Here is a 26,474-nt window from a genome sequence, read left to right as displayed (position 1 = left end):
CATGGACACAGGTTGTATTTGTTAAAGAGTATAATGAACATACTGTAGACTGCATTAACCAATGTATGTCTATGAGGGTGATAAGAAACAGAGTTTGCCTTGCAGAGAGTACAAATGTGCTCAACCCCTCAACAAAAAAACCCACAAAACAACCCATAAGACATTACAATTTCACAGCTCCTTACGGCCTGGGTGGGTATTTTCATAACAATATAGATTCACTTACGTGAACCGAACGTTTGTTGGTTCACATTAGAAAAGCAAAACAAGTTATATACAATACATAAAGCAGCGCAATATGACAACGCCACAGTTAAACACACAGACAGACCTCAAATAGAAAGCCTTCTAGCACAGTCTCACAGCTAGTCTCACAGTCTCACGGCTAGTGTCAGTCTCACGGCTAGTGTCAGTCTCACGGCTAGTGTCATAGTTTCATAGTGTCATAGTCTCATAGTGTCATAGTCTCACGGCTAGTGTCACGGCTAGTGTCACAGCTAGTGTCATAGTGTCACGACTAGTGTCATAGTCTCATAGTGTCATAGTCTCACGGCTAGTGTCACAGCTAGTGTCATAGTGTCACGGCTAGTGTCATAGTCTCATAGTGTCACAGTCTCACGGCTAGTGTCAAGTCTCACGGCTAGTGTCACAGTCTCACGGCTAGTGTCACAGTGTCACGGCTAGTGTCATAGTTTCATAGTGTCATAGTCTCACGGCTAGTGTCATGGTCTCACGGCTAGTGTCATGGTCTCACGGCTAGTGTCATGGTCTCACGGCTAGTGTCATGGTCTCATGGCTAGTGTCATGGTCTCACGGCTAGTGTCATGGTCTCACGGCTAGTGTCATGGTCTCACGGCTAGTGTCATGGTCTCACGGCCAGTGTCATGTCTCACGGCCAGTGTCATAGTCTCACGGCCAGTGTCACAGTCTCACGGCTAGTGTCAGTCTCACGGCTAGTGTCACAGCTAGTGTCATAGTGTCACGACTAGTGTCATAGTGTCACGACTAGTCATAGTCTCATAGTGTCATAGTCTCATAGTGTCATAGTCTCAAAGCTAGTGTCACAGCTAGTGTCATAGTGTCACGACTAGTGTCATAGTGTCACGACTAGTCAGTCTCATAGTGTCATAGTCTCATAGTGTCAAGTCTCACGGCTAGTGTCACAGTCTCACGGCTAGTGTCACAGTCTCACGGCTAGTGTCATAGTCTCACGGCTAGTGTCACAGTCTCACGGCTAGTGTCACAGTCTCACGGCTAGTGTCACAGTCTCACAGCTAGTGTCATAGTGTCACGGCTAGTGTCATAGTGTCATAGTCTCATAGTGTCATAGTCTCACGTGTCACAGCTAGTGTCATAGTGTCACGACTAGTGTCATAGTTTCATAGTGTCATAGTCTCATAGTGTCATAGTCTCACGGCTAGTGTCACGACTAGTGTCAATAGTCTCACGGCTAGTGTCATGGTCTCACGGCTAGTGTCACGACTAGTGTCATAGTCTCACGGCTAGTGTCAATGGTCTCACGGCTAGTGTAAATGGTCTCACGGCTAGTGTAAATGGTCTCACGGCTAGTGTCAATAGTCTCACGGCTAGTGTCATGGTCTCACGGCTAGTGTCATGGTCTCACGGCTAGTGTCATGGTCACACGGCCAGTGTCATAGTCTCACGGCCAGTGTCATAGTCTCACGGCCAGTGTCATAGTCTCACGGCCAGTGTCATAGTCTCACGGCCAGTGTCATAGTCTCACGGCCAGTGTCATAGTCTCACGGCCAGTGTCTTAGTCTCACGGCCAGTGTCATAGTCTCACGGCCAGTGTCATAGTCTCACGGCCAGCGTCATAGTCTCACGGCCAGTGTCATAGTCTCACGGCCAGTGTCATAGTCCACATTCCTATCATTTGAGCCAGACTATTTCCCCCCTCATGCAGAGCCTGTAGCTAGAATCCACCCCTCTTTTTCCACCGGTGCCAAGGCACTCTTCTCGCTCCCTAGTAGGCTGGTTCTGTTCTCTGGTCGTCTTGGCAGCCTGCCCTCCCCCCAGGATTGGTGCTCTCCACTGGGCCGGCCCTTCACTGTGAAGCCTAACAGGACTCGGTCCTGTAGGACCTTGCTACACCACCTCACTGCAGAGCGGGAACACAGAAAACACAACCAATCACCTTAGCATTCATTTTTACAAGAACCAATCTGCATTGGTATATTCAACACACTTTGAGGAAGGAGAACCAAAACCAATCTGCATTGGTATATTTAACATGCCTTGAGGAAGGAGTTAGCTCCAAAATACATCAGTAATACATATAACTATAGGGAAATAAGCTGCTGTCCTGAACCTTCATTTATAATTTCAATGTGATATATTCAATATTCCCTCCACTCAAGTTTTAGACTACTACTAGGACTACCAGGATCTTTATTGACAGTATAAATGAGCATTGGATCAGGGCTGGAAGGAAAGCTTGTGTCTCGCCATGAGGTTGGTTGGTCACTCCCCCCCTAATAACCATCTACCTGGCTGTACTGGGAAGGACTGAAGTAGAGCTCATTTAAAATCTCCAACCCCCCCAAAAACTAGCTTCTCAACATCAGCTCTGATGTTATCATCACCTAGTAGCCCTTCACTTCCTGCAGGTTCTATTTCACAATCGACTGGGGGCTCCACGGTTACCGTCCTGTCACGACCCACCCCGCAGGGGCTCCACGGTTACCGTCCTGTCACGACCCACCCCCCGGGGGCTCCACGGTTACAGTCCTGTCACGACCCACCCCGCAGGGGCTCCACGGTTACCGTCCTGCCACGACCCACCCCCCGGGGGCTCCACGGTTACAGTCCTGTCACGACCCACCCCCGGGGCTCCACGGTTACCGTCCTGTCACGACCCACCCCGGGGCTCCACGGTTACCATCCTGCCGCGACCCACCCCGCAGGGGCTCCACGGTTACCGTCCTGTCACGACCCACCCCGGGGCTCCACGGTTACAGTCCTGTCACGACCCACCCCGGGGCTCCACGGTTACCATCCTGCCGCGACCCACCCCGCAGGGGCTCCACGGTTACCGTCCTGCCGCGACCCACCCCCGGGGCTCCACGGTTACCGTCCTGCCGCGACCCACCCCTGCAGGGGCTCCACGGTTACGTCCTGTCGCGACCCACCCCGGGGCTCCACGGTTACAGTCCTGCCGCGACCCACCCGGGGCTCCACGGTTACCGTCCTGCCGCGACCCACCCCGGGGCTCCACGGTTACAGTCCTGTGGCGACCCACCCCGCAGGGGCTCCACTGTTACCGTCCTGTCACGACCCACCCCCGGGGCCTCCACGGTTACAGTCCTGTCACGACCCACCCCCGGGGCTCCACGGTTACAGTCCTGCCGCGACCCACCCCGCAGGGGCTCCGGTTACCCCCTGCCGGGGGGGCTCCACGGTTACAGTCCTGCCGCGACCCACCCGGGGCTCCACGGTTACCGTCCTGCCGCGACCCACCCCGGGGGCTCCACGGTTACAGTCCTGCCGCGACCCACCCCCGGGGCTCCACGGTTACAGTCCTGCCGCGACCCACCCCACAGGGCCGCTCCACGGTTACCGTCCTGCCGCGACCCACCCCGCAGGGGCTCCACGGTTACAGTCCTGCCGCGACCCACCCCGGGGCTCCACGGTTACCGTCCTGCCGCGACCCACCCCACAGGGGCTCCACGGTTACAGTCCTGCCACGACCCACCCCCGGGGGCTCCACGGTTACAGTCCTACCGCGACCCACCCCCGGGGCCTCCACGGTTACCGTCCTGCCATGACCCACCCCCCGGGGGTTCCACGGTTACCGTCCTGCCACAAACCCTCTGGGGCTCCACGGTTACCGTCCTGTCACAAAGCACCTACGGGGTTCCACGGTTACCGCCCTGCCACGACCCTCTGGGGCTTGTAAAAGAGCCTTATAAAAGAGCCTTATAAAAGAAAGTCTTAAGCAAAAAAAAAATACAAATTCCTACCTGAGGTACGCATGGTTTCATCTCTCCAGTAAGCCGACCTCTGATTGGTTCTTCACTGACTAATAGCTGGACCTGATGGAAGACATATTAAATCAATAACCAATGAAAAAACACTAGTGGATAGTTCAGTTTAAAAAAATAAATAAAAAATCATGCAAAGTCTAGAGAGTAGTTGTGCAACTCAAGCTTTTTGTCCATTACTTTCTACAAGTCGTAACATGTTCACCATTACAGTAATATGCAACGTTACCAAAGAAAAAGTAGCACGAGCTCAACTGATTCAGAAGATTAAGAGTTTCGGCTTTGCAGATTTTCATTTTAGCATTAATAAAAACTAATAAAAAACTATTATAGGATATTTTGTAAAGTACACAGCAATGTTATTTTTAGTAAATTAAAATCTTACAACTGCAATAATATTTGAAGTTACATTTTTTTCCGTACTTTTGGTCGTTTTAATTTTGCATGACTAGAATTCTTCTTTTACTAAATTGCACGCATTTACTAGCAGTTTAATTCACTGTGTAAAACACACTATCAAAATGACTCATTTAGGGTTACCTTTATAGTGGAACGATTACGGTTTAAACCAACCTCTCCATTGCACCGCCATTACTCTCTTTCCTAAAGAAGCCACCGCGTCGGCCACTAACACATGACATGAACATCGAGGTCAAACCCTGAAACCTAAAAGACTTCAAATGGTCGGAGTTCAATTTACTAACAAAGATTCTAGCAATGCATTTCTCATTAAAGTTGTTCTACGACCACAGGTAAGATGAATTGAAAAAGTCGTTATACATACCCAAGGCACTCAATGCTTTATTGCTTTAAACACATTAGGAAAGCTATCCAGGTTATTTTACAGGTTTTACCTCTGGCTCCTTTTTAAAAAAAAGTATAGAAAGAGAGAGAAAGAATAAGTCGTGGTGTTTTTAAATAATAAATTTAAAAAATCAAATCAAGACATCATTTAGTATACGTTAACGTCCTCAGACTACAATACAATTCATTTAAAAATTTTAAAATGTGTTTTTGAAGAGAAATAACAAGAAAAACACCTCCAACTAGCTGCCAGGCTGTTAAATGCTATTTAAAAATGACATTTCAAAATTTGACTTGGACAGGAAATAGAAATAAACCAAGTTACGGGAAGTTTCATAAAAAAACAAACTAGTCTTTATTGACAAATTTCTGCAAAAACATCTTTTGGACAGATTTAGTAGTTACCTATTTAGGCAAGCCTTACACATAGAGCATAATGCATTTTAATGCATATACCAGTGGCAGAATAGTGGATGTGCAATTTGGACGATTTAAAGTACAAGAGATCAGATTGAAAAGCTGCAGGATCTCCCTTTCATGTGTAGATTTTTGTCCCAATCCTTCATTGCATCGTTTTTACATGCAGTTTTATAGAATCAGATTCAACCAATAAGATCCTGTACTGACACGTGATATTATTTATCATGACATGAGGCCGATCTAAGGCCGTATCCTACTTATAAAAAAAAAAGACATCGACTGTAGAGACATAATAAAAATGAACTTACTGTTGAACCAACTTTAATAAAAAATAAAAAAAAAGTAGTATGTGAGGACAGTCCATCTCAACAGGGGATAATCAGGCCTATATTTCAAAACTCTAAATGTACAATGAGAAAATTTCATTATATAAAAAAAGTCTACATTGCCAACCTTTAATTAAAAACTATTTAAAACAAATGGGATTACTAAATCAAATTCCATTAACATTTGTTTGTTTTTCCTGTTTCCTTTGACTTGGCGTTTTTTGTTTGGTCTATATTACATAATTGAAACAGTGTTTAAGTGTCTTTTACTTTGCTATATTTAAAAAAAAAAAAAATTTACATCTTTGAAATGTAGCCTAAATGGGAATCTGCAACTGTCCCTCAAAGTAATAGTTAAACAAAATAATGAATGGTTCTACTTCATATTCATCATCTCCAGAACCAAAATAAGAAGATAACTGTTTCCAATAACATCAACCAATTAGTCGCACACCGACGTCGTCATCGGAAACAGTTATATTTTTTAAAACTACATAAACGTAGAAACGTACCATGTTCACACATGTTGAACTGGAGATAATGAATATGAAGTAGAGCGTTTTTGAAATGTCCCTTTAAAGACGACAACAAGTGGATAAGTCGTCTAACTCCACTAGAAGTGAGTTTAAATCCAAATATTAAAAAAAGGTCAACAGTGCAAAAGAAAAGCCAAGAGGGAGACAGGGTCAGAGAGAAAAACAGAAATCAACTAAAACTTCAAATCCCCCCACCCCCATCCAAAAAAAAAAAAAAAAAAAAAAAAAGTTTTACGGTCTGAATTAAATATCAAATCAGCTTCGATCAGTTATGATCCTGATTTTCGGCTCATAAAAGTCCAGTGTAGAAAATTCCAAACCAAAAACAAAAACGGACAATTACTTTTGTCGAGGGTTGCTTTAGAGCAAGAGCTGCCGTGGTAGACAGGTTGATGGTTGGTTGTCGGGGCAACGCGTTAACGGTGGTAGCGTTGGTCGCTAGGCGTTGGTACGGTGATGAGTTCAGTATTGTCTATAGGGGTGTTCTCGGTAAGGGCCCTTAGTCGCTCTGGCAGTAGGGGCCTTACCCCCCGGCGCCCCTCTCTGGGTCCCGTTCCAGTCGTCCTGGGCTGGAAGGGTGAAACACACATGACAGAGACGGACAGAACAGATCAGACAAACGGAAAATGTCATTAAAAAATTAGCTTGGGTGACAAGTAGAAATCTCTAAACAACACAATTTTCAGTTTGAAACTCAGAATTCTGTTTCCCAAGCATTTCAACAAGGATGTATTGCGAGGCATGTTGCCATCAGCATTATTCACGTGATTTACCAATTACAGAACCAATAATTAAGACAGTAAGATGATATCCCATAAAAGGGTGAGCGCTGGGACGAGAGGTTTGGCTTGAGAGTGGACTATTGACGTCTTACCATAGGGTTCGTATGCTTCCTGTGTTTCTCCGTGTCCGTAGTCGTAGTACTCTGGCTCTCTAAGAGCAGAACAGGAGAAAGAACATTTCAAATTAAATGTCTGCACTCACTACTGTAAGTCGCTCTGGATAAGAGCGTCTGATAAAAGACTAATATATAATGAGAAAAATATATAAACGCAACATGTAAAGTGTTGGTCCCATGGTTCATGAGCTGAAACAAAATATCCCAGAAATGTTCCATTTGCACAAAAAGCTTAATTCTCTCAAATGTTGTGCACCAATTTGTTCATATCCATTTTAGAGAGCATTTCTCCTTTGCCAAGATAATCCATCCACCTGACAGGTGTGACATATCAACAAGCTGAATAAACCGCATGATCATTACACAGGTGCACCTTGTCCTTGGGACAATAAAAAGGCCACTAAAATGTGCAGTTGTCACACACCACAATGCCACAGATGGTTCAAGTTTTGAGGGAGCGTGCAATTGGCACGCTGATTGAAGGAATGTGCAGCAGAGCTGTTGCCATAGAATTGAATGTTCTTTTCTCTACTACAAGCCGCCTCCAATGTCGTTTTAGAGAATTTGGCAGTACGTCCAACTGGCCTTACAACTGCAGGCCACATGTAACCACGCCACGCCAGGCCAGGACCTCCACATCCGGCTTCTTCGCCTGAGGGATCGTCGGAGACCAGCCACCTGTACAGCTGATGAAACTAAGGAGTATTTTTGTCTGTAATAAAGCCCTTTTGTGGGGGAAAACGTGGGTGGACCTATGCCCTCCCAGGACAACCCATCCATAGATTAGGGCCTAATGAATGTAAATTGACTGATTTCCTTATATGAACTGTATGTAACTCAGTGAAATTGCTGCATGCCATCAAACCAAGCCAACCAGAAAAACCTACCTAGCCATCAAACCAAGCCAACCAGAAAAACTTACCTAGCCATCAAACCAAGCCTACCAGCAGTCATGTTCAATATACATTCCATTAATAAAATATGCCCTCACTTGATAAATATATAACAAATAAAAATTATTAAATAGCCTTAATAACTGATGTAATCCGATTTCAAACATAGCGAAGGTTAGCTCAACTAACCAAAAAAAAAAAAAAACTCCTATCACAGGGAAAGTTTCTCCTTATGAATTCAGAACTATTTCAGTCCCAACATTCTCCATTACGTGAGACTCCAGTTAGTAAGTAGGGTGTAACCATGGAGATGGCGTGGTGTGTGTGTAACCGTGGAGATGGCGTGGTGTGTGTGTGTAACCATGGAGATGGCGTGGTGTGTGTGTGTAACCATGGAGATGGCGTGGTGTGTGTGTGTGTAACCGTGGAGATGGCGTGGTGTGTGTGTGTGTAACCGTGGAGATGGCGTGGTGTGTGTGTGTGTAACCGTGGAGATGGCGTGGTGTGTGTGTGTGTAACCGTGGAGAGCAAGGATGTGACAGCCAATGCGTGGTGTGTGTGTGTGTGTGGTTTGATGCCAATAGATGGGAGAGATGGGTGACTCACGCCTGTGGCTGACTGTAGTAGCTGTCGTATGACTCGTACGCTGGCTCAGTGTAGCTCTCATCATAGGCCTAGTGAGAAGGGGAGAGAGCGAGAGAAAGGGAGAAGAGAGAGAGGGAGAATAGGGTGGGGGTCAGAAGTAGGAGCAGAGAGAGAGAGAACAAAATAAATGTGTGAGAGGTCATCCTTGTGAAGTAAATTTCATCCACCAGTTGATGTGTGAGATCTAGACTGTAAATAAGTTGGCAAAAAAGGAAGACCTTTCATTAACTAAGGAGCTGCAATGCTGTGGACCACGAGCCCCAGTTACCAACCCTAAAGCCAGGAGGGTCCGTTACCAACCCTAAACCCAGGAGGGACCACGAGCCCCCAGTTACCAACCCTAAACCCAGGAGGGCCCACGAGCCCCAGTTACCAACCCTAAACCCAGGAGGGCCCACGAGCCCCAGTTACCAACCCTAAAGCCAGGAGGGTCCGTTACCAACCCTAAACCCAGGAGGGACCACGAGCCACCGTCGCCAACCCTAAACCCAGGAGGGCCCACGAGCCCCCAGTTACCAACCCTAAACCCAGGAGGGCCCACGAGCCCCAGTTACCAACCCTAAAGCCAGGAGGCCCACGAGCCCCAGTCGCCAACCCTAAAGCCAGGAGGGTCCACGAGCCTCAGTTGCCAACCCTAAAGCCAGGAGGGCCCACGAGCCTCAGTCGCCAACCCTAAAGCCAGGAGGGCCCACGAGCCCCAGTCGCCAACCCTAAAGCCAGGAGGGTCCGTTACCAACCCTAAAGCCGGGAGGGCCCGTTACCAACCCTAAAGCCGGGAGGGCCCGTTACCAACCCTAAAGCCGGGAGGGCCTGTTACCAACCCTAAACCCAGGAGGGCCCTCTCTACAATAACACATTACTAGTCGGCTCCAGCTACTACTGCTGTCTTGACCTAGATCTGATCTCCCTGGTGAAATAGAGAACTAACCGGGATAAATTAAAAGGTTAAATAAATAACCAGATTGGACTCTTAAATTGTTAATTACAGGCTTCAGAGCATTACACAATGCCGGTTTGACCCTACGTGTTCTCTGAATTGCAATATGTGCATTGTTACAATGTAACTTGATCACTAACATAAAAACTCAAATCAGCTCGATAATATTAAACATGTAAGAGGATGTTTAAGATCCTAAAAAAAAAAAAAAAGTTAAAATGTCACGGAATAATAAAGTTATTTCAACTTACATATTCCTCATATTGTTCCGGTGCTGGGGCGTGTTGGTGGGGGGGAGGAAGGGTTCTTGGAGGCCCACCAGGGGCAGTGAGTCTGGCTCGGGGTGCTGTTGCCCCTCTGGCAGGGGTTCCTCTTCCTGCTGGTGCCCCCCTCGCTACACCGCCTCTGGCTGGACCTCCCCTGGTGGTACCTCCACGTTGGGGCATACCCCTACCCCTACCCCTGGAAAGATGGAGGAAGAGAGACAGAGCGAGCAAGAGAGAGTAGAGAAGGAGAATGTAGACAGAAAAAAGGAGACAGAGCGTGAATATAATGCAGACAGAGAAACCGGGGGCGAAGATAATGCAGACAGAAAAAAGGAACGAGACAGAGGATGAAGTGTTATTTGAACAGACATACTGTAGACAGACCAGACAATAACTTCTCATCAGCCACCTTGATTAATTTCTTCCTGAGTCTTTACCTGGGTGCCCCTGGTTGTCCCGGAGGCCCTCCTCGGCTCCTTGGGCCCGGTGGTCCTCCTCTGCCTCGTGGGACCCCTGGCCCGTGCTCCTGGCCCCCGTTCAAATAACCCATCTCCATGAACTGTTCCTGACAGATGTCATCCATCATATCCTGAGAGAAAGAGCGAGGACAAACAAAAAGGATGAGGGTTGGTAGTAAAGATGGGAGGATCGGGAAGGAAGGAAAAGGTAATTATACTGAACAAATATAAAATGCAACATGGTCAAATTTGACTGAGTTAGTTCATAAGGAAATCAATTCATTAGACCCTAATCTATGGATTTCAAATAACTGGTTAGGGGCACAGCCATGGGTGGGCCTGGGAGGGCATAGGCCCACCCAGTGGGGAGCAAGGCACAGCCAATCAGAATGAGTGCTTCCCCACAAAAGGGCTCCATTACAGACAAATTTGCATCAGTTTCATCAGCCGTCTTGGTCTAAGACGATCGCACAGGTGAAGAAGCAGGATGTGGAGGTCCTGGGCTGGCGTGGTTACACGTGGTTTGCGAGTTGCGAGGCCAGTTGGATGTACTGCCAACTTCTCTAAAATGTTTGACTTATGGTACAGAAATTAACATACAGTTGAAGACAGAAGTTTACATACACGTCAAATACATTTAAAAACTCAGTTTCACAATTCCTGATATTTAATCCTGGTAAAATTTCCCTGTTTTAGGTCAGTTAGGATCACCACTTTATTTTAAAGTGAAATGTCAGAATAATAGTAGAGAGAATGATTTATTTCAGCTTTTATTTCTTTCATCACATTCCCAGTGGGTCAGAAGTTTACATACACTCAATTAGTATTTGGTAGCATTGCCTTTAAATTGTTTAACTTGGGTCAAACGTTTCGGGTAGCCTTCCACAATAAGTTGGGTGAATTTTGGCCCATTCCTGGTGACAGAGCTCATGTAACTGAGTCAGGGTTGTAGGCCTCCTTGTTCGCACACACTTTTTCAGTTCTGCCCACAAATTATCTCTAGGATTGAGTTCAGGGCTTTGTGATGGCCACTCCAATACCTTAACTTTGTTGTCCTTAAATTTGGAAGTATGCTTGGGGTCATTGTCCATTTGGAAAACTCATTTGTGACCAAGCTTTAACTTCCTGACTGATGTCTTGAGATGTTGCTTCAGTATTTGCATATAATGTTTCTCCCTCATGATGCCATCTATTTTGTGAAGTGCACCAGTCCCTCCTGCAGCAAAGCACCCCCACAACATGATGCTGCCACCCCCGTGTGCAGTTGCAAACTGTAGTCTGGCTTTATGGCGGTTTTGGAGCTGTGGCTTCTTCCTTGCTGAGTGGCCTTTCAGGTTATGTCGATGTAGGACTCGTTTTCCTGTGGATATAGATACTGTAGGAAACAGGTACAAAAGTATCTTCACAGGGTTCTTCGCTGTTGTTCTGGGATTGATTTGCACTTTTCACACCAACGTACATTCATCTCTAGGAGACAGAACACGTCTCCTTCCTGAGTGGTATTACAGCTGCGTGGTCCTTTGGTGTTTATCCTTGCGTACTCTTGTTTGTAAAAAAGAACGAGGTACCTTCGGGCATTTGGAAATTGTTCCAAAGGATGAACCAGACTTGTGGTCTACCAAAAAAAAAAAAAAAAAAAAAAAAAAAGAGGTTTTGGCTGATTTCTTTTGGATTTCGTATGATGTCAAGCAAAAAGGCACTGAGTTTGAAGGTAGGCCTTGAAATAAACCCACAGGTACACCTCCAATTGACTCAAATGATGTCAATTAACCTATCAGAAGTTTCTAAAGCCATGACATCATTTTCAGGAAATTTCCAAGCTGTTTAAAGGCACAGTCAACTTAGTGTATGTAAACTTCTGACCCACTGGAATTGTGATAGTGAAATTCTGTCTAAACAATTGTTGGAAAAAATTACTTGTGTCATGCACAAAGTAGATATCCTAACAGACTTGCCAAAACTATAGTTTGTTAACAAGAAATTTGTGGAGTAGTTGAAAAACGAGTTTTAAATGACTCCAACCTACGTGTATGTAAATGTCCGACTTCAACTGTACATCAGTGACCAGAGCTGGCAAAAGTCACCATGCCAACTCCCTCAAAACTTGAGATATCTGTGACATTGTGTTGCATGCCAAGGTGCACCTGTGTAATGACCATGTTAAAAATCAGCTTCTAGATACACGTTGATATGCCACACCTGTCAGATGGACAGATTATCTTGACAAAAGGATCAAATGCTCACTAACAGAATCAAACTAACAGGGAGGAAAACAACAGAAAATGAGAGAATACACCGTGTGTGTACAGAACATTTCTGGGATCTTTTATTTCAGCTCATGGAACCAACACTTTACATGATAAATATATATATATATTATACTATACACCTAGAAGAGGGTAGGGCTCAAGCTGCATCCCTGTCTCACCCCACGGCCCTGTGTTCTGTATTGTAATGTGTCTGTGTATAGCTGGTGAGATGAGTCAGGCGCATGACAGCAGATATGAGTAATGAAAACAATTTTACTCAAATATATAACAAATACACGTCGTAAAAAATACAAGGTCACAAATACGGACCGCAATACAAATAAACAAATTACACAAACAAACATGTTGGAACAGAGGGTTAAATAATGAACAAGTAATTGGGGAATTGAAACTAGGTATGTAAGACAAAGACAAAACAAATGGAAAATGAAAAGTCGATCGGCGATGGCTAGAAGGCCGGTGACGTCGACCGCCGAACGAACAAGGAGAGGGACCGACTTCGGCGGAAGTCGTGACAAGTATACTGAGCCACAAAGCATTCCACTAATGACTATAAGAGCAAGGCAATGAGAGCCGGTCTCAAAAATCCCTTAAAACAGTGTGTGTGTGTGTGTCTCCCTAGTCTTTACTTATGCAAGCAGGTAAAATACCTAGTGCACGTACCCTAACGGTAAATCTTCCTCAGTTTAGTGGAGAGGTTGGACCTGACAGATACAGAATGACAGACTCCTGCAGTAGAGAATCATTCACAACCAGCCTTTCTCCAGTCCCTTTGTGGGTACATTCTTTATCTTTTATTTCTTTAAGTAAACTAGGCAAGTCAGTTAATGACAAATTCTTATTTTACAATGACGGCCTATCATGGCCAAACCCGGACAACACTGGGCCAATTGTATGCCAGCCTATGGGATTCTCAATCACAGCCGGATGTGATACAGCCTGGATGCTAAACCATGACAACCCCCCACCACCACCCCCCACCCATCAATGCCTTTCATAAATCTGTTCCCATGCAGGGGCCCCTGGGTTAAAGTAGTGCACTATTAAATAGGGAATAGGGTGCTTTTTGAGAGCCTGACTCTCCTCTAGTGATCCCGACAGCCAAAAGGAAATATTCAGTGTTCTGTCCCAAATGGCACCCTATTCTCCAGAGCTCGGGTCAAAAGTAGTGGACTATATATGGAATAGGGTTCCATAGGGCTCTGGTCTAAAGTAGTGCACTATATATGGAATAGGGTTGCATAGGGCTCTGGTCAAAAGTAGTGCACTATATAGGTTCCATAGGGCTCTGGTCTAAAGTAGTGCACTATATAGGGAGTCATTTGGGATGCAAATGTGATACAATAATATGCAGCGCAGGCACGCTTGGCTGCGCTCCATTCATCTCTAGATTGACAACTCGCAGAAAACAACCTTTTGTCTGATTCCATAATTAATCCATCAGCAAGAGCACCACGGCGTCGCCTTCGTTTAACAAGATAGACCGTTAATATGCTGCTAAACATTAAACCGTTCCTACCTAAGCCAACTAAACATGGAAAGATTTTTTGGGGGGCCAGGGAGAAGAACAGATTGCCTTGCAGAGCAACAGCCATATCAAAACACATTCCTCAGACAAATGAAGCTCACTAACCTAGAATTATTTTCAGAGGGAAAATGGCTGTAAATACAGAGCACTACAATAACTTCTAAAACAGAGTCGTCTGGTGAAAATCACACACCAAATCACCGATTTACATTCACCCATACGAACCAAACAAACTTGTCTAACCTCCATGATTCATGCGTAGTCTTTCCAGGGAAATTAAGTTCTGCAGTTACGTCATAGCTAGACTAGCAATAACCAAACAAGTCCTGCCGATTATATAGTACTGTAGGTAACCCACCACAACAGTTTATGGAAATACTGCATACAGTGGGTCCTCGTTTAAAAAGGTGCGTCACACTAAGTGTGTTGTGAAATCGGTTATGAATGTCATGTTAAAAAATAATTATAAATTGCCTTAATATTTCCAGACCCCAGGAAGAGTAGATGATGCCTTGGCAGGACCAAATGTGGATCCATAATAAACTCCAGAAAAGAGTAGATATACCGAGGCATCACCTGACGTGGCTCCATAATAACTGGAAGTGTGGCAGCACAGCTAGCGAGATGGTGTGGCATGTTGCAGTGCACAACCTCAATAGTATTTTAGTCAGCCATTGTTGCCGTTAACAACCAGACATGAGGGAGTGGCTAGTATAGCAATTAGAATAATTCCACGGTAACAGAATTACGAGTTCTCAAATATTTCACTTTAGAATGTACGTCAAACGAAAAACAATTAACGAATCATACAACTCTATGCTCAATGGCTACATTGAACAATTTTTAAAAAAATCTAATAAAACATTCACTGTAAAAACTGCACAGATGCAAAGTTTGGTAACAGAATTCAGTCAAACCAGAGTGTTTTATTAAATTGACCAAACTTTGCATCCCTCCAACGTATCAGAGACCACATGGCAGTCCCCAGTCCCCAATGCTCCAGTCCCCAATGCTCCAGCAATGGGCCACCAGAGTTGAGCTGGGGACCCTAGTAATGCTGTAGCTCGAGGTCTCCTCAGAAACAGAAACAGTTTCTCTCAGGTACAGATCTTTCGCAACCTCTATACGAAAAACCTTGGCTCAATAATATACAAAACTTAGGACGTGCACAAATAACATTTTCTTTAGTATTGGTGCATGTCAGAACAAACGCCTGCACATTCTCTAGGCGTCACGACTTCTGCCGAAGTTGGTCCCGTTCCTTGTTCGGGCGACGTTCGGCGTTCGAAGTCACCGGCTTTCTAGTCACCACCGATCCATGTTTCATTTTCGTTTTGTTTGGTCTTATTCACACACACACCTGGTTTCCATTCTATTAATTAAATGTTCCTTATTTAACCCTCGGGCTTCCTTCTCTGTTTTGTGCGTTATTGTTTGTCATGCAGATTAGTTCTTTTGTGCTCTGGAATATTGTGTTTTTCCTTGTTGGAACATTACTTATATTGAGTACATTTCGGATTATTACTCATATGTGTCCAGCGCCTGACTCCACATTTTTCCATTCGCCCAACAACCTCGCACTAGGTCCCAAGTCGTCGTCGTCCCCCTCTCCAGGACAGGGATGGACAACACTATGGCCATCTGCAGACACGGACTTGTGTTCATGCTGAGCTGGAACAAAAACCTGCACACTCTATAGGCCCCCTGTCCCAGGGTAGAAAAGTGGACGTAGGCAGCGCAGCTTCACACTGCTCAGTGGACAATTACACTCCATTTTCAAGAATTCAGCTCATGTCGGCGTTTGGTGAAGCAGTTCACCTACTGGTTTTTCCAATTCCACAGTGTACCACGGCAGTTAGAGGAGTGTCTGGGGGCAGCACCTCCCGCCTCGTCGTCCTCGTCTTAACGCAGGAGGTTAACGGACATTTAGAGCCATATGGTTGCCACCCTGTTGGCACTGTGAAAGTCACCGAATTCCTCCTAAGCTGATTGGCTTTGACAGCGAGCAAACGGGTAATTCCATGTAAACAGGCGCCGTCGGCTAGTCCATCTGATGTGGTGCTTGCTTGGTGTATTGTTCAAACAGACCAATCAATACCATGATCACAAAAAAAAATGTCCTGAAAAGTAATCTGCAGTTTCCTAATACAAAATACTAGCTAGTGTCCTCAACTGATCACAACCGGGACAGGGTACACTTAAAAAAATAAAGGTTCTTAAATGGTACTTCAGCTCTTAAAAGGTTCTTTCAAAAATTCTTGCCAGATAAAGAACCTCTTAAGTTAAGTGTAAGGTTGACGTGGAATCTACGGTTCTTCAGAAGTATGGAGATATGTCCCCTTTCATAGCACATTGGTCCGTGTAAAATATTATTGATTTTTCTGTGTAACTTCTCTAGTGTGAATTCAGTTTACACTCAGTGGTAAAAAAACGCTCCAGTGTTGATGTTGATAACCAGTGGTCAAACTAAACCAAAACTCAGCATTATCTATTGCAGGTAGATATTTGGAATTGTTTGTTTCAATATCTATTTTTTTTGCATGGAAATTGATTGCTAAATTCATTGTGTGCTACTCAAATATAAATAAAACACATTTTTCTAAATCATACTGAAATGTTTGTTCCAGAGGATATGGTTTAGGTAGTGTCATACATTAGTCTTCCTAATACAGTATACGTATATACTGTACTCTATATCATCTACTGCATCCTTATGTAATACATGTATCACTAGCCACTTTAACTATGCCACTTTGTTTACATACTCATCTCATATGTATATACTGTACTCGATATCATCTACTGTATCTTGCCTATGCTGCTCTGTACCATCACTCATTCTTATATCTTTATGTACATATTCTTTATCCCCTTACACTGTGTATAAGACAGTAGTTTTGGAATTGTTAGATTACTTGTTGGTTATTACTGCATTGTCGGAACTAGAAGCACAAGCATTTCGTTCCACTCACATTAACATCTGCTAACCATGTGTATGTGACCATTAACATCTGCTAACCATGTGTATGTGACCATTAACATCTGCTAACCATGTGTATGTGACCAATAACATCTGCTAACCGTGTGTATGTGACAAATAACATCTGCTAACCGTGTGTATGTGACCAATAACATCTGCTAACCATGTGTATGTGACCAATAACATCTGCTAACCATGTGTATGTGACCAATAACATCTGCTAACCATGTGTATGTGACCAATAACATCTGCTAACCATGTGTATGTGACCAATAACATCTGCTAACCATGTGTATGTGACCAATAACATCTGCTAACCATGTGTATGTGACCAATAACATCTGCTAACCATGTGTATGTGACCAATAACATCTGCTAACCATGTGTATGTGACCAATAACATCTGCTAACCATGTGTATGTGACCAATAACATCTGCTAACCATGTGTATGTGACCAATAACATCTGCTAACCATGTGTATGTGACCAATAACATCTGCTAACCATGTGTATGTGACCAATAACATCCGCTAACCATGTGACCAATAACATCTGCTAACCATGTGACCAATAACATCTGCTAACCATGTGTATGTGACCAATAACATCTGCTAACCATGTGTATGTGACCAATAACATCTGCTAACCATGTGACCATTAACATCTGCTAACCATGTGACCAATAACATCTGCTAACCATGTGACCAATAACATCTGCTAACCATGTGACCAATAACATCTGCTAACCATGTGACCAATAACATCTGCTAACCCTGTGTATGTGACCATTAACATCTGCTAACCATGTGTATGTGACCATTAACATCTGCTAACCATGTGACCAATAACATCTGCTAACCATGTGTATGTGACCATTAACATCTGCTAACCATGTGTATGTGACCATTAACATCTGCTAACCATGTGTATGTGACCAATAACATCTGCTAACCGTGTGACCAATAACATCTGCTAACCATGTGTATGTGACCATTAACATCTGCTAACCATGTGTATGTGACCATTAACATCTGCTAACCATGTGTATGTGACCAATAACATCTGCTAACCATGTGACCAATAACATCTGCTAACCATGTGACCAATAACATCTGCTAACCATGTGTATGTGACCAATAACATCTGCTAACCATGTGTATGTGACCAATAACATCTGCTAACCATGTGTATGTGACCAATAACATCTGCTAACCATGTGTATGTGACCAATAACATCTGCTAACCATGTGTATGTGACCAATACATTTTATTTGAATCCCGGCAGTCATTCTGAATGCGGGCGAATAAAGTCTAAATGTTTAAATATCCCCAGTGTGGCCGGATTCCAACCGGAATCACAGACAACTGAAAGCCAGCATCATGGGACATGTAGTTTGATGTGGCCTGTAAAACTATCAGTTTATTGCCACTGTATTAGGGTAAAACTACACCACCAAAAAAAAGAAAAAGAGGGCCTTATGAGATGATACAGTACATCTTAAAGAATGCCAGTTTAATGATAACATTCACTTAGGATCTCATTTGGTGAAGCACCAAGACTGAAAATGAATGAATTCTACAAACACGTGTCACTAGCGAACACAGTCAAGGCTGGTACCTCAAATTCACTCCAAAGGCACACTGGGAAATATGCAAATAAGACTAAAAACCCTACAGCAGGGCTATTATATATATATATATATAAACATTTATTTTATGATTCTTCAAAAAGAAACATCCCATTTATGGTTCTTCGGAGGGGCCTAAAGATGGTTCCCTGTGGCATCGCTCTCAACACCCTCATTTGGTTTCAACTTGCACCTTTATTTTATTTGTTTATTTATTTATATAAGAGTGTACTGCAGGTCCAGAACATGGAAACGTAAGGTGACAAACAAAAACAGCAGATTACAGAGAACCACCACACTTAAGAGTCGAATCCACTCACAGGAAACAGGAACTTCTTGACTTCCTCCATGGCGTGTGCCATACGTAGGTAAGCCTCGGGCACGGGGGCAAACACCTCGATGAAGACATGCAGCTCCATGGACAGGTGTGCGTACTTGGCCTCGCCACCTTTCCTCAGACCCTCCTCCTGTAAACACAACACAGGACAGTTAGAGAGCTCGTTGAGGAACACAAGCCACCTCGGTCCGGGTCTATGTAACCTATGACACAGTCTTTTAGACAACATGGCCTTTATCAGGTGACCATGGACAGTTCATAACCTTTAAAAAAAAAAAAAAAAGGTGTTAACCAGGTGAGATACATCTACCCTCACTTTCAGGGCTAGGCAGGTGCAACTAACAATCCCTTTATAGCTGTGAGACTCCATCAGCTGTGGCCAGACTCCCTCCCTCTGTCAGCTGGGCCAGACTCCCTCCCTCTGTAGGACAGCTGTGCAGACTCCCTCCCTCTGTAGGACAGCTGTGGCCAGACTCCCTCCCTCTGTAGGACAGCTGTGGCCAGACTCCCTCCCTCTGTAGGACAGCTGTGGCCAGACTCCCTCCCTCTGTAGGACAGCTGTGGCCAGACTCCCTCCCTCTGTAGGACAGCTGTGGCCAGACTCCCTCCCTCTGTAGGACAGCTGTGGCCAGACTCCCTCCCTCTGTAGGACAGCTGTGGCCAGACTCCCTCCGCTGTGTGCGTAACAGGTGGATAATGTGTGTGTGTGTGTGTGTGTGTGTGTGTAACAGGTAGATAGCAGGTGTGAAGTATACATGTCAGCTCTCTCACCTTGGCTTTGTCCCTCATGGAGCCTTTGCCAAGTACAGAGATCTTGGCCCCAGTCTCTTCCTGAAGGCGTTTGATTGTGTTGCCCTGAGGGCCAAGAATCTTCCCCACAAAGTTGAACTGGAATCAGGACAAACAAGAAGAGCTGTAGACTACAGAACATGATTCCTTGTGTAACGCGGAGAAGCATATGGCTTCAGAAGTCTGGAGGTGCTGGTATGGTACTTGAGACAGAACAAACAAGACCAGGTCAGCCAACAAATGAAACCTGTTTAAACATTACAGGACACCAACAAAATAATCATAACCAAACAATGCGATTTCCACAGACGTCATTAACAAACGTCCCATTTCTTTTTTTTTTTTTTTACACATTTGGTTGTTAACTAGCATGAAATCAAAACATTTCACGTCATTGGATTTTATAGTTAAAACTTGGCTGAAAAACAAAGACTACATTTCCTTAGTTTGATGACTTTCTTCAAATCTAAAATCAGTTTTCCAAATTGATTCAACGTCAGCACAGTGAATGTTTTTTGTTGAAATGACATGGAAACAACGTTGATTGGGGGGGGGGGGCAGCGGATGGGTCAGTGAATAAGGTTTCTAGAGAGTGTCGATAAGAGGCTGTGTGTTCTGTACCTGTTGCGTAAAGCAGGGTTTCAGAGTGGGTCATATGACCTTTTCCCAATATAACATACGGAAGACCTTCACTAGGTGTAAGGAATTAGACAAAGTATTTGAAACATGAAGCAACTATAACGGAAACAATTGTGCAAGCCGCCAGACTGGTGGAAGGGTTGTGGACACACACACACACACACACTGTAAAGCGTCCGCCAGCCATGTAATCACCATGGAAACACAGAGGTTTAGTACCACTTTAAATAATGAGGGTGGAGGAAATCTATTAAAAAAAAATGCAGATCATTGTCCCTCGGGGAGAAACATTTAACTGTGACATGTTTCACCTCCCGCTGAAACACTTCCTTACAAGGCCTTAACCCAACAGAGCAGTTTCTTAACTCTACTCAAAAACATTTTTTAAAAGAGCTGTTGGATAAGGGCTGGTAAATAAGCGTTTCCCGGGTATTGTCTACATTTATATTCGTCTCACGTGGCAAATAACATTTGATTTGGAGTCCCCCCTAAAGCATGGCTGAGAGCTTGCATACTCCAAGGCACCTGCAGCTGAATAAAAGTCAGGAGACAAGAGAGGTGGAAGGCTTACCCTCGGATACTGTTTGACGGGTATGAGCACGCGTTCCTTCAGTTTGATATTCTTGACGGTGAAAAGGTCCAAATACGCGTCTCCTCCTTCCTTCTTGGGTTCACCTTTCTGGATTCTCTCGATTTCTACAAGGGAGAATTCAAACACGAAATCTTACTATGTTATAACGATGCTGTTACCGTTAGAAGTCATACACGTGAAAGAGCCTCAAGTCATGACAGCGTCTCAGTATGCCACGCGCAAACGTGTCAACTACACTAACAGCCGGGAGCCAGAGGTTCGCTAACAGCCGGGAGCCAGAGGTTCGCTAACAGCCGGGAGCCAGAGGTTCGCTAACAGCCAGAGGTTCGCTAACAGCCGGGAGCCAGAGGTTCGCTAGCAGCCGGGAGCCAGAGGTTCGCTAGCAGCCGGGAGCCAGAGGTTCGCTAACAGCCGGGAGCCAGAGGTTCGCTAACAGCCGGGAGCCAGAGGTTCGCTAGCAGCCAGAGGTTCGCTAACAGCCGGGAGCCAGAGGTTCGCTAACAGCCGGGAGCCAGAGGTTCGCTAGCAGCCGGGAGCCAGAGGTTCGCTAACAGCCGGGAGCCAGAGGTTCGCTAACAGCCGGGAGCCAGAGGTTCGCTAACAGCCGGGAGCCAGAGGTTCGCTAACAGCCAGAGCCAGAGGTTCGCTAACAGCCGGGAGCCAGAGGTTCGCTAACAGCCGGGAGCCAGAGGTTCGCTAGCAGCCAGAGGTTCGCTAGCAGCCGGGAGCCAGAGGTTCGCTAGCAGCCAGAGGTTCGCTAGCAGCCGGGAGCCAGAGGTTCGCTAACAGCCGGGAGCACTAGAGGTTATTGTTCCAGAGGTTCGCTAACAGCCAGAGGTTCGCTGTACTAATCTAAACTTCATGGACCTGCCACACACGTACTGTACCACTCAAAGGCACTAGGCATGTTTATTGTTCTATACTATCCTTTGACCAGCCAGTGACACGTTGCATTGTCCCACTACAGTAGCATAAAGGCACTCAAACAGGCTACTAGCCACTATCTAACAGGCTACTAGCCACTATCTAACAGGCTACTAGCCACTATCTAACAGGCTACTAGCCACTATCTAACAGGCTAGCCATTATCTAACACAGTACTGGACAAAAGTTCTATGGGGGACAAAGTGAGATATACAGAAGATGTTTTTTTTTTGCATTGTGACTCACTGATAGACCTGGTGGCAACCCACCTGAAACGTTTTGAGTATACAGTATGTTTTGAGTATACAGTATTTTACAAGACAATCAACCAAGACACTTCTCAAGCAACAATGAACCATCATCCTTCATCTGTGAACTCAAAAGGGTGCTGACAGCCACCAGAGGGTTTTGATAAGGTCATAAGGCTAAACAATCTATAAACTACCTCCACCAAGTGGTAGGTTACGGTACTGCACTAGATGTACATTCCAGGAGGTCTGGATTATAACGCAAAACACATGGGTGGAAAGGACAGAGGGAAAAACTAATTTCCCCATGGAAAAGTGTCAGATCCAGCTGGAACACCACGTTTCAGCAATGTTTAACCACTCATTGCTGTGCTTCTCCGGATTTCAGCCTTTCAAAATAGAGATCAGCTGTAATATTTTACACATTTGACTGAACTGAAAGGGCCCGTTTCCCGGACAGAGTAACCGTTATTTCCTTGGAGAATCCCCACAGCCTGCCATTTGGGTCCAGGACTAGTCTTAAAATGTGTTCGTGAAACCAGCCCCCAAAAAAAAAAAATATATATATATAAGAAATAAACCCACAAATGGTAGCATCTCGTAACTGACCGAATAACTTCCACCGTGTTTAGGCAGACAAACTGATTAATTGTTACACTGCTATCGTCACACAGTTACACTGTATCAAACTGACCCCGTTGTAAAAATATATATATAATTACAAATACATTTACAGATGTACCTCACGTATTAACATGTGTTTCTTATGCATTTTTAAATGTATTTGGCAAATTTAAAATACATTCCAGAAATATTTGACATTTTTATTGTTTTCTCTTAAACTTCAATAAATCAGCCCTTGTTCGCTAGTCAAACCATGAGTCAGAACTAAACGTGCTGGTCTCGCCACACACACACACGCACCTTTTGCTTCAATAGTAGGCTACTCAAAATGAACCATCACAAAGGGTAATATATGCGATGTATAAAAACGTTTTAAAGCGACATGCAACTATGAATTGTTTCTCTGTGCAATCACCCACTTTAAAAATACAAAAAGGTTTCTGGACCACCTGCCGAGGGGGCAGAAAACGTGCTATTTTGTGCTTGTTTGCTGTGGGCAACGACCACACATTAAGGGAGTTATCTGCCACACAAAGACGCCAGAACGTCCCACCACGGTCTCTCTGGTTTGAGGACACAGAAAGACCACTGTGGAAATAGAGATGCATCTTTGAGCATGCGATAGGGCGAGACTTCGGATAGGTTACCATGTGCGCTTGGAAATCCACAAACTCGATACCGTGAAATATAGCTTTGATCATTCAACCGGGTTGTTAAACCGTGTCTAGACCGTGTCACCCTGTAAGTGCAGTGGGATGACGGGTCGTAGCACAGACCATGAAAAGAAAGAGTCTGTTTGCAGACCCACGTTAGCAGTCCCGTCTAGTCAATGTGCGTCGTTGTCAAAACGCACCATTTAAAAAAATATATATATCTTATCGTAATGGCTAAAATATAAATCATTTTACTCGAGGCAGGACATTTGCCAATAAAATGTGTTTTTACCTGTAGATAAAAGTTTCATAGCGTGCGTAAACGAGACATCCATACTGTCCTTCTCCGCGAGAAGCTCCGGGAGATACTCGCTTTCTTGATTCTCCATTTTTGAGTTTAAATCAGTTCGTAATGCAAAATGTGCAATTAAAAATCAAGCTTTGAGTGGGTAGAAAAAAATAAATAAACAGAAGAATAGTCCAGTTTAATTTCCACTTCTTCGCATGTAGAGCTCTCGCTGCTATAGCGCACGGCTACTGACAACTGCGGATAGGTGCTCCTGTCGCGGCGCCTTGACTTTATGAAAATGAGGACGGAAGCATGCGTCCGTCGAATAAAGAATACACGGAAGTGAGCTCAGCGCGATGCAGCCAATGATGTATATAAACCATGGATCGCTGATGCTATGTATTGGCCAATGAGAGGCTGTAAAACCCACTCGACGGCCATATAGGCACTCCTCTGAAACACAGTCCCACAGTCCCATAGGAATGAATGGACTTCGAAAGTGCTTCATTTATATGTTTCAAGGACAAAATTACATGTATTTATGTTGTAGTGGAGACAGTAATATTAGTACTTTCGAAAAGATTATACTTTAGGATATTTGTTTAATATATTTTTTGTTTGTACATTTAGCTTACATAGCCTGATATAATTTCAAAGTATGTTAATTTTAAATATTTTATTAACGCTTATTAAGAAAAAATTCTTATTTACAATGACAGCATACCCCCGGCCAAACCCTAACACGTACGATGCTGGGCCAATTGTGCACCGTCCTATGGTACTCCCAATCACAGCTGGTTGTGATACAGCCTGGAATCAAACCAGGGTCTGTAGTGATGCCTCTAGCACTGAGATGCAGTGCCTTAGACCCCACGTGCCACTCTGGAATCTGTATTAGATTAAACATGGCCATTTTTAAAGCTAATTTCTGCACAGAGCTTTTGGGATAATGGTTATTTATGGCTTCAGAGTCTGGTACAACCTACAGTGGAGATGGTCAGGTAGCCTAGTCGTAGACTATATAGTTCATGGTCTACCTATAGGGAGGTGGGTAGGAAGAAGAAGAGTCTCTCTCTCTCTCTCTCTCTCTCTCTCTCTCCCCCTCTCTCAAACAAATCAAAATACATTTTATATTCATTAAAGTAGCCACCCTTTGCCTCGTCTTCAATATTATTCTACAATGGGGAAAATAGTATGTAGTGATCTTCCTGTCTGCGTTGGCGCCCCCCCTTGGGTTGTGCCGTGGTGGAGATCTTTGTGGGCTATACTCGGCCCTGTCTCAGGATGGTAAGTTGGTGGTTGAAGATATCCCTCTAGTGGTGTGGGGGCTGTGCTTTGGCAAAGTGGGTGGGGTTATATCCTTCCTGTTTGGCCCTGTCCGGGGGTGTCCTCAGATGGGGCCACAGTGTCTCCTGACCCCTCCTGTCTCAGCCTCCAGTATTTATGCTGCAGTAGTTTATGCGTCGGGGGGCTAGGGTCAGTTTGTTATATCTGGAGTACTTCTCCTGTCCTATTCGGTGTCCTGTGTGAATTTAAGTGTGCTCTCTCTAATTCTCTCTTTCTCTCTTTCTTTCTCTCTCTCTGAGGATCTGAGCCCTATGACCATGCCTCAGGACTACCTGACATGATGACTCCTTGCTGTCCCCAGGCCACCTGGCCATGCTGCTGCTCCAGTTTCAACTGTTCTGCCTTATTATTATTTGACCATGCTGGTCATTTATGAACATTTGAACATCTTGGCCATGTTCTGTTATAATCTCCACCTGGCACAGCCAGAAGAGAACTGGCCACCCCACATAGCCTGGTTCCTCTCTATGTTTCTTCCTAGGTTTTGTCCTTTCTAGGGAGTTTTTCCTAGCCACCGTGCTTCTACAACAGCATCGCTTGCTGTTTGGGGTTTTAGGCTGGGTTTCTGTACAGCACTTTGAGATATTAGCTGATGTACAAAGGGCTATATAAATACATTTGATTTGATTAGTAAAAAAAATAATTAAAAAAATAAAAATAACTTGAATGAGACTGCCCATCATTACGCACACCTGTCCCATTCGTTACGCGCATCGGAGCTTAATTGGACTCACCTGGACTCCTTTACGTTTTGATTGCCTTCCATATATCTGTCCTTTCCTGCGTTTCATCCCTGTGTCAGCATTGATGTCGTTATGTTTTCCCCTGTCCTATACGCTGTCCTTGTTTGTGTCTTGTCTATTATCCATTAAATGTTCACTCCCTGTACTTGCTTCTCGTCTCCCAGCATCTGTCCTTACACCATGAGACAACATGAAGACAAATTCAACCACACCTTTGTTTCATCAGAAAACCGGAGAGCAACATCTGTCCAGGGAAGTCCAGAAAGCATATTGCATGTAACAAACAGTTACATGACCTACAGCACGGTCGAGCAAGTTCATGTTTCTGACATTTTCAGACTATTTCTCTAGATGCGATAGGAGTGAAGCCAAATTTAACCTGGCTTTACACTTTTTTTTGTGTGTGCCAGGACCATTCACATTCTCATTCAGTTTAGCTCAATGCTAATTAGCTATTATTTAAATATTTATTTTTTAATCAAGGGAGACCAAAAGCTTGCTTGCTTCCCCCACATTCAACGCTACGGGCAGCAACAGTGTCATACTCTTTTTGACCAGACAGCATCAGAGAGATGGGCTACACATACAGAGAGAGGGGCGCTGTCTCGTTCGCTCGGATGCATTCTTTGGTGATATACATCGAGCTTGTTGCGAATTAAAGGAAAATGATAAAAACACAGAATTTTGTTGGGGAAAGCA

At 44.5% G+C, this 26,474-nt stretch overlaps 1 protein-coding gene across 4 annotated transcripts; it reads right to left on the bottom strand.

The window, feature by feature from the left end:
- On the bottom strand, window positions 1-24,001 carry khdrbs1b (KH domain containing, RNA binding, signal transduction associated 1b). Of its 4 annotated transcripts, XR_006078542.1 has the most exons (11): window positions 23,689-24,001; window positions 20,927-21,051; window positions 19,699-19,815; window positions 18,911-19,057; window positions 10,164-10,315; window positions 9,712-9,922; window positions 8,485-8,552; window positions 6,962-7,020; window positions 6,431-6,656; window positions 3,981-4,052; window positions 1-2,119 (listed from the first exon to the last, which is right to left on the bottom strand). XR_006078542.1 is itself a non-coding variant. In XM_042295102.1 (9 exons), exons 1-9 carry the CDS (start codon window positions 23,783-23,785, stop codon window positions 6,550-6,552), a joined length of 1,083 nt encoding a protein of 360 aa, XP_042151036.1. In that variant the 5' UTR covers window positions 23,786-24,001; the 3' UTR covers window positions 5,137-6,549. The 4 variants fall into 4 exon arrangements, 2 of the variants coding, with proteins under 2 accessions (XP_042151036.1, XP_042151037.1); XR_006078543.1 differs by lacking the exons at window positions 1-2,119; window positions 3,981-4,052 and adding an exon at window positions 4,059-4,864; XM_042295102.1 differs by lacking the exons at window positions 1-2,119; window positions 3,981-4,052 and having other exon boundaries at window positions 5,137-6,656.
- Between the last annotated feature and the right edge of the window lie 2,473 nt (window positions 24,002-26,474).

This window comes from Oncorhynchus tshawytscha, linkage group LG13 (assembly GCF_018296145.1).
Source record: "Oncorhynchus tshawytscha isolate Ot180627B linkage group LG13, Otsh_v2.0, whole genome shotgun sequence".
NCBI lineage: Eukaryota > Metazoa > Chordata > Actinopteri > Salmoniformes > Salmonidae > Oncorhynchus > Oncorhynchus tshawytscha.
Note: the sequence above shows the minus strand (reverse complement) of the source record. Positions and strands in the feature narration are given on the sequence as shown.

Coding starts and splice junctions, on each gene's coding strand:
- khdrbs1b (XM_042295102.1), bottom strand. CDS start 23,785: ATGGAGAATCAAGAAAGCGAGTATCTCCCGGAGCTTCTCGCGGAGAAG. Junction 8,553..9,711: donor CGGAACAATATGAGGAATAT/GTAAGTTGAAAT, acceptor CCTTCTCACTAG/GCCTATGATGAGAGCTACAC. Junction 7,021..8,484: donor TACTACAGTCAGCCACAGGC/GTGAGTCACCCA, acceptor TTCTGCTCTTAG/AGAGCCAGAGTACTACGACT.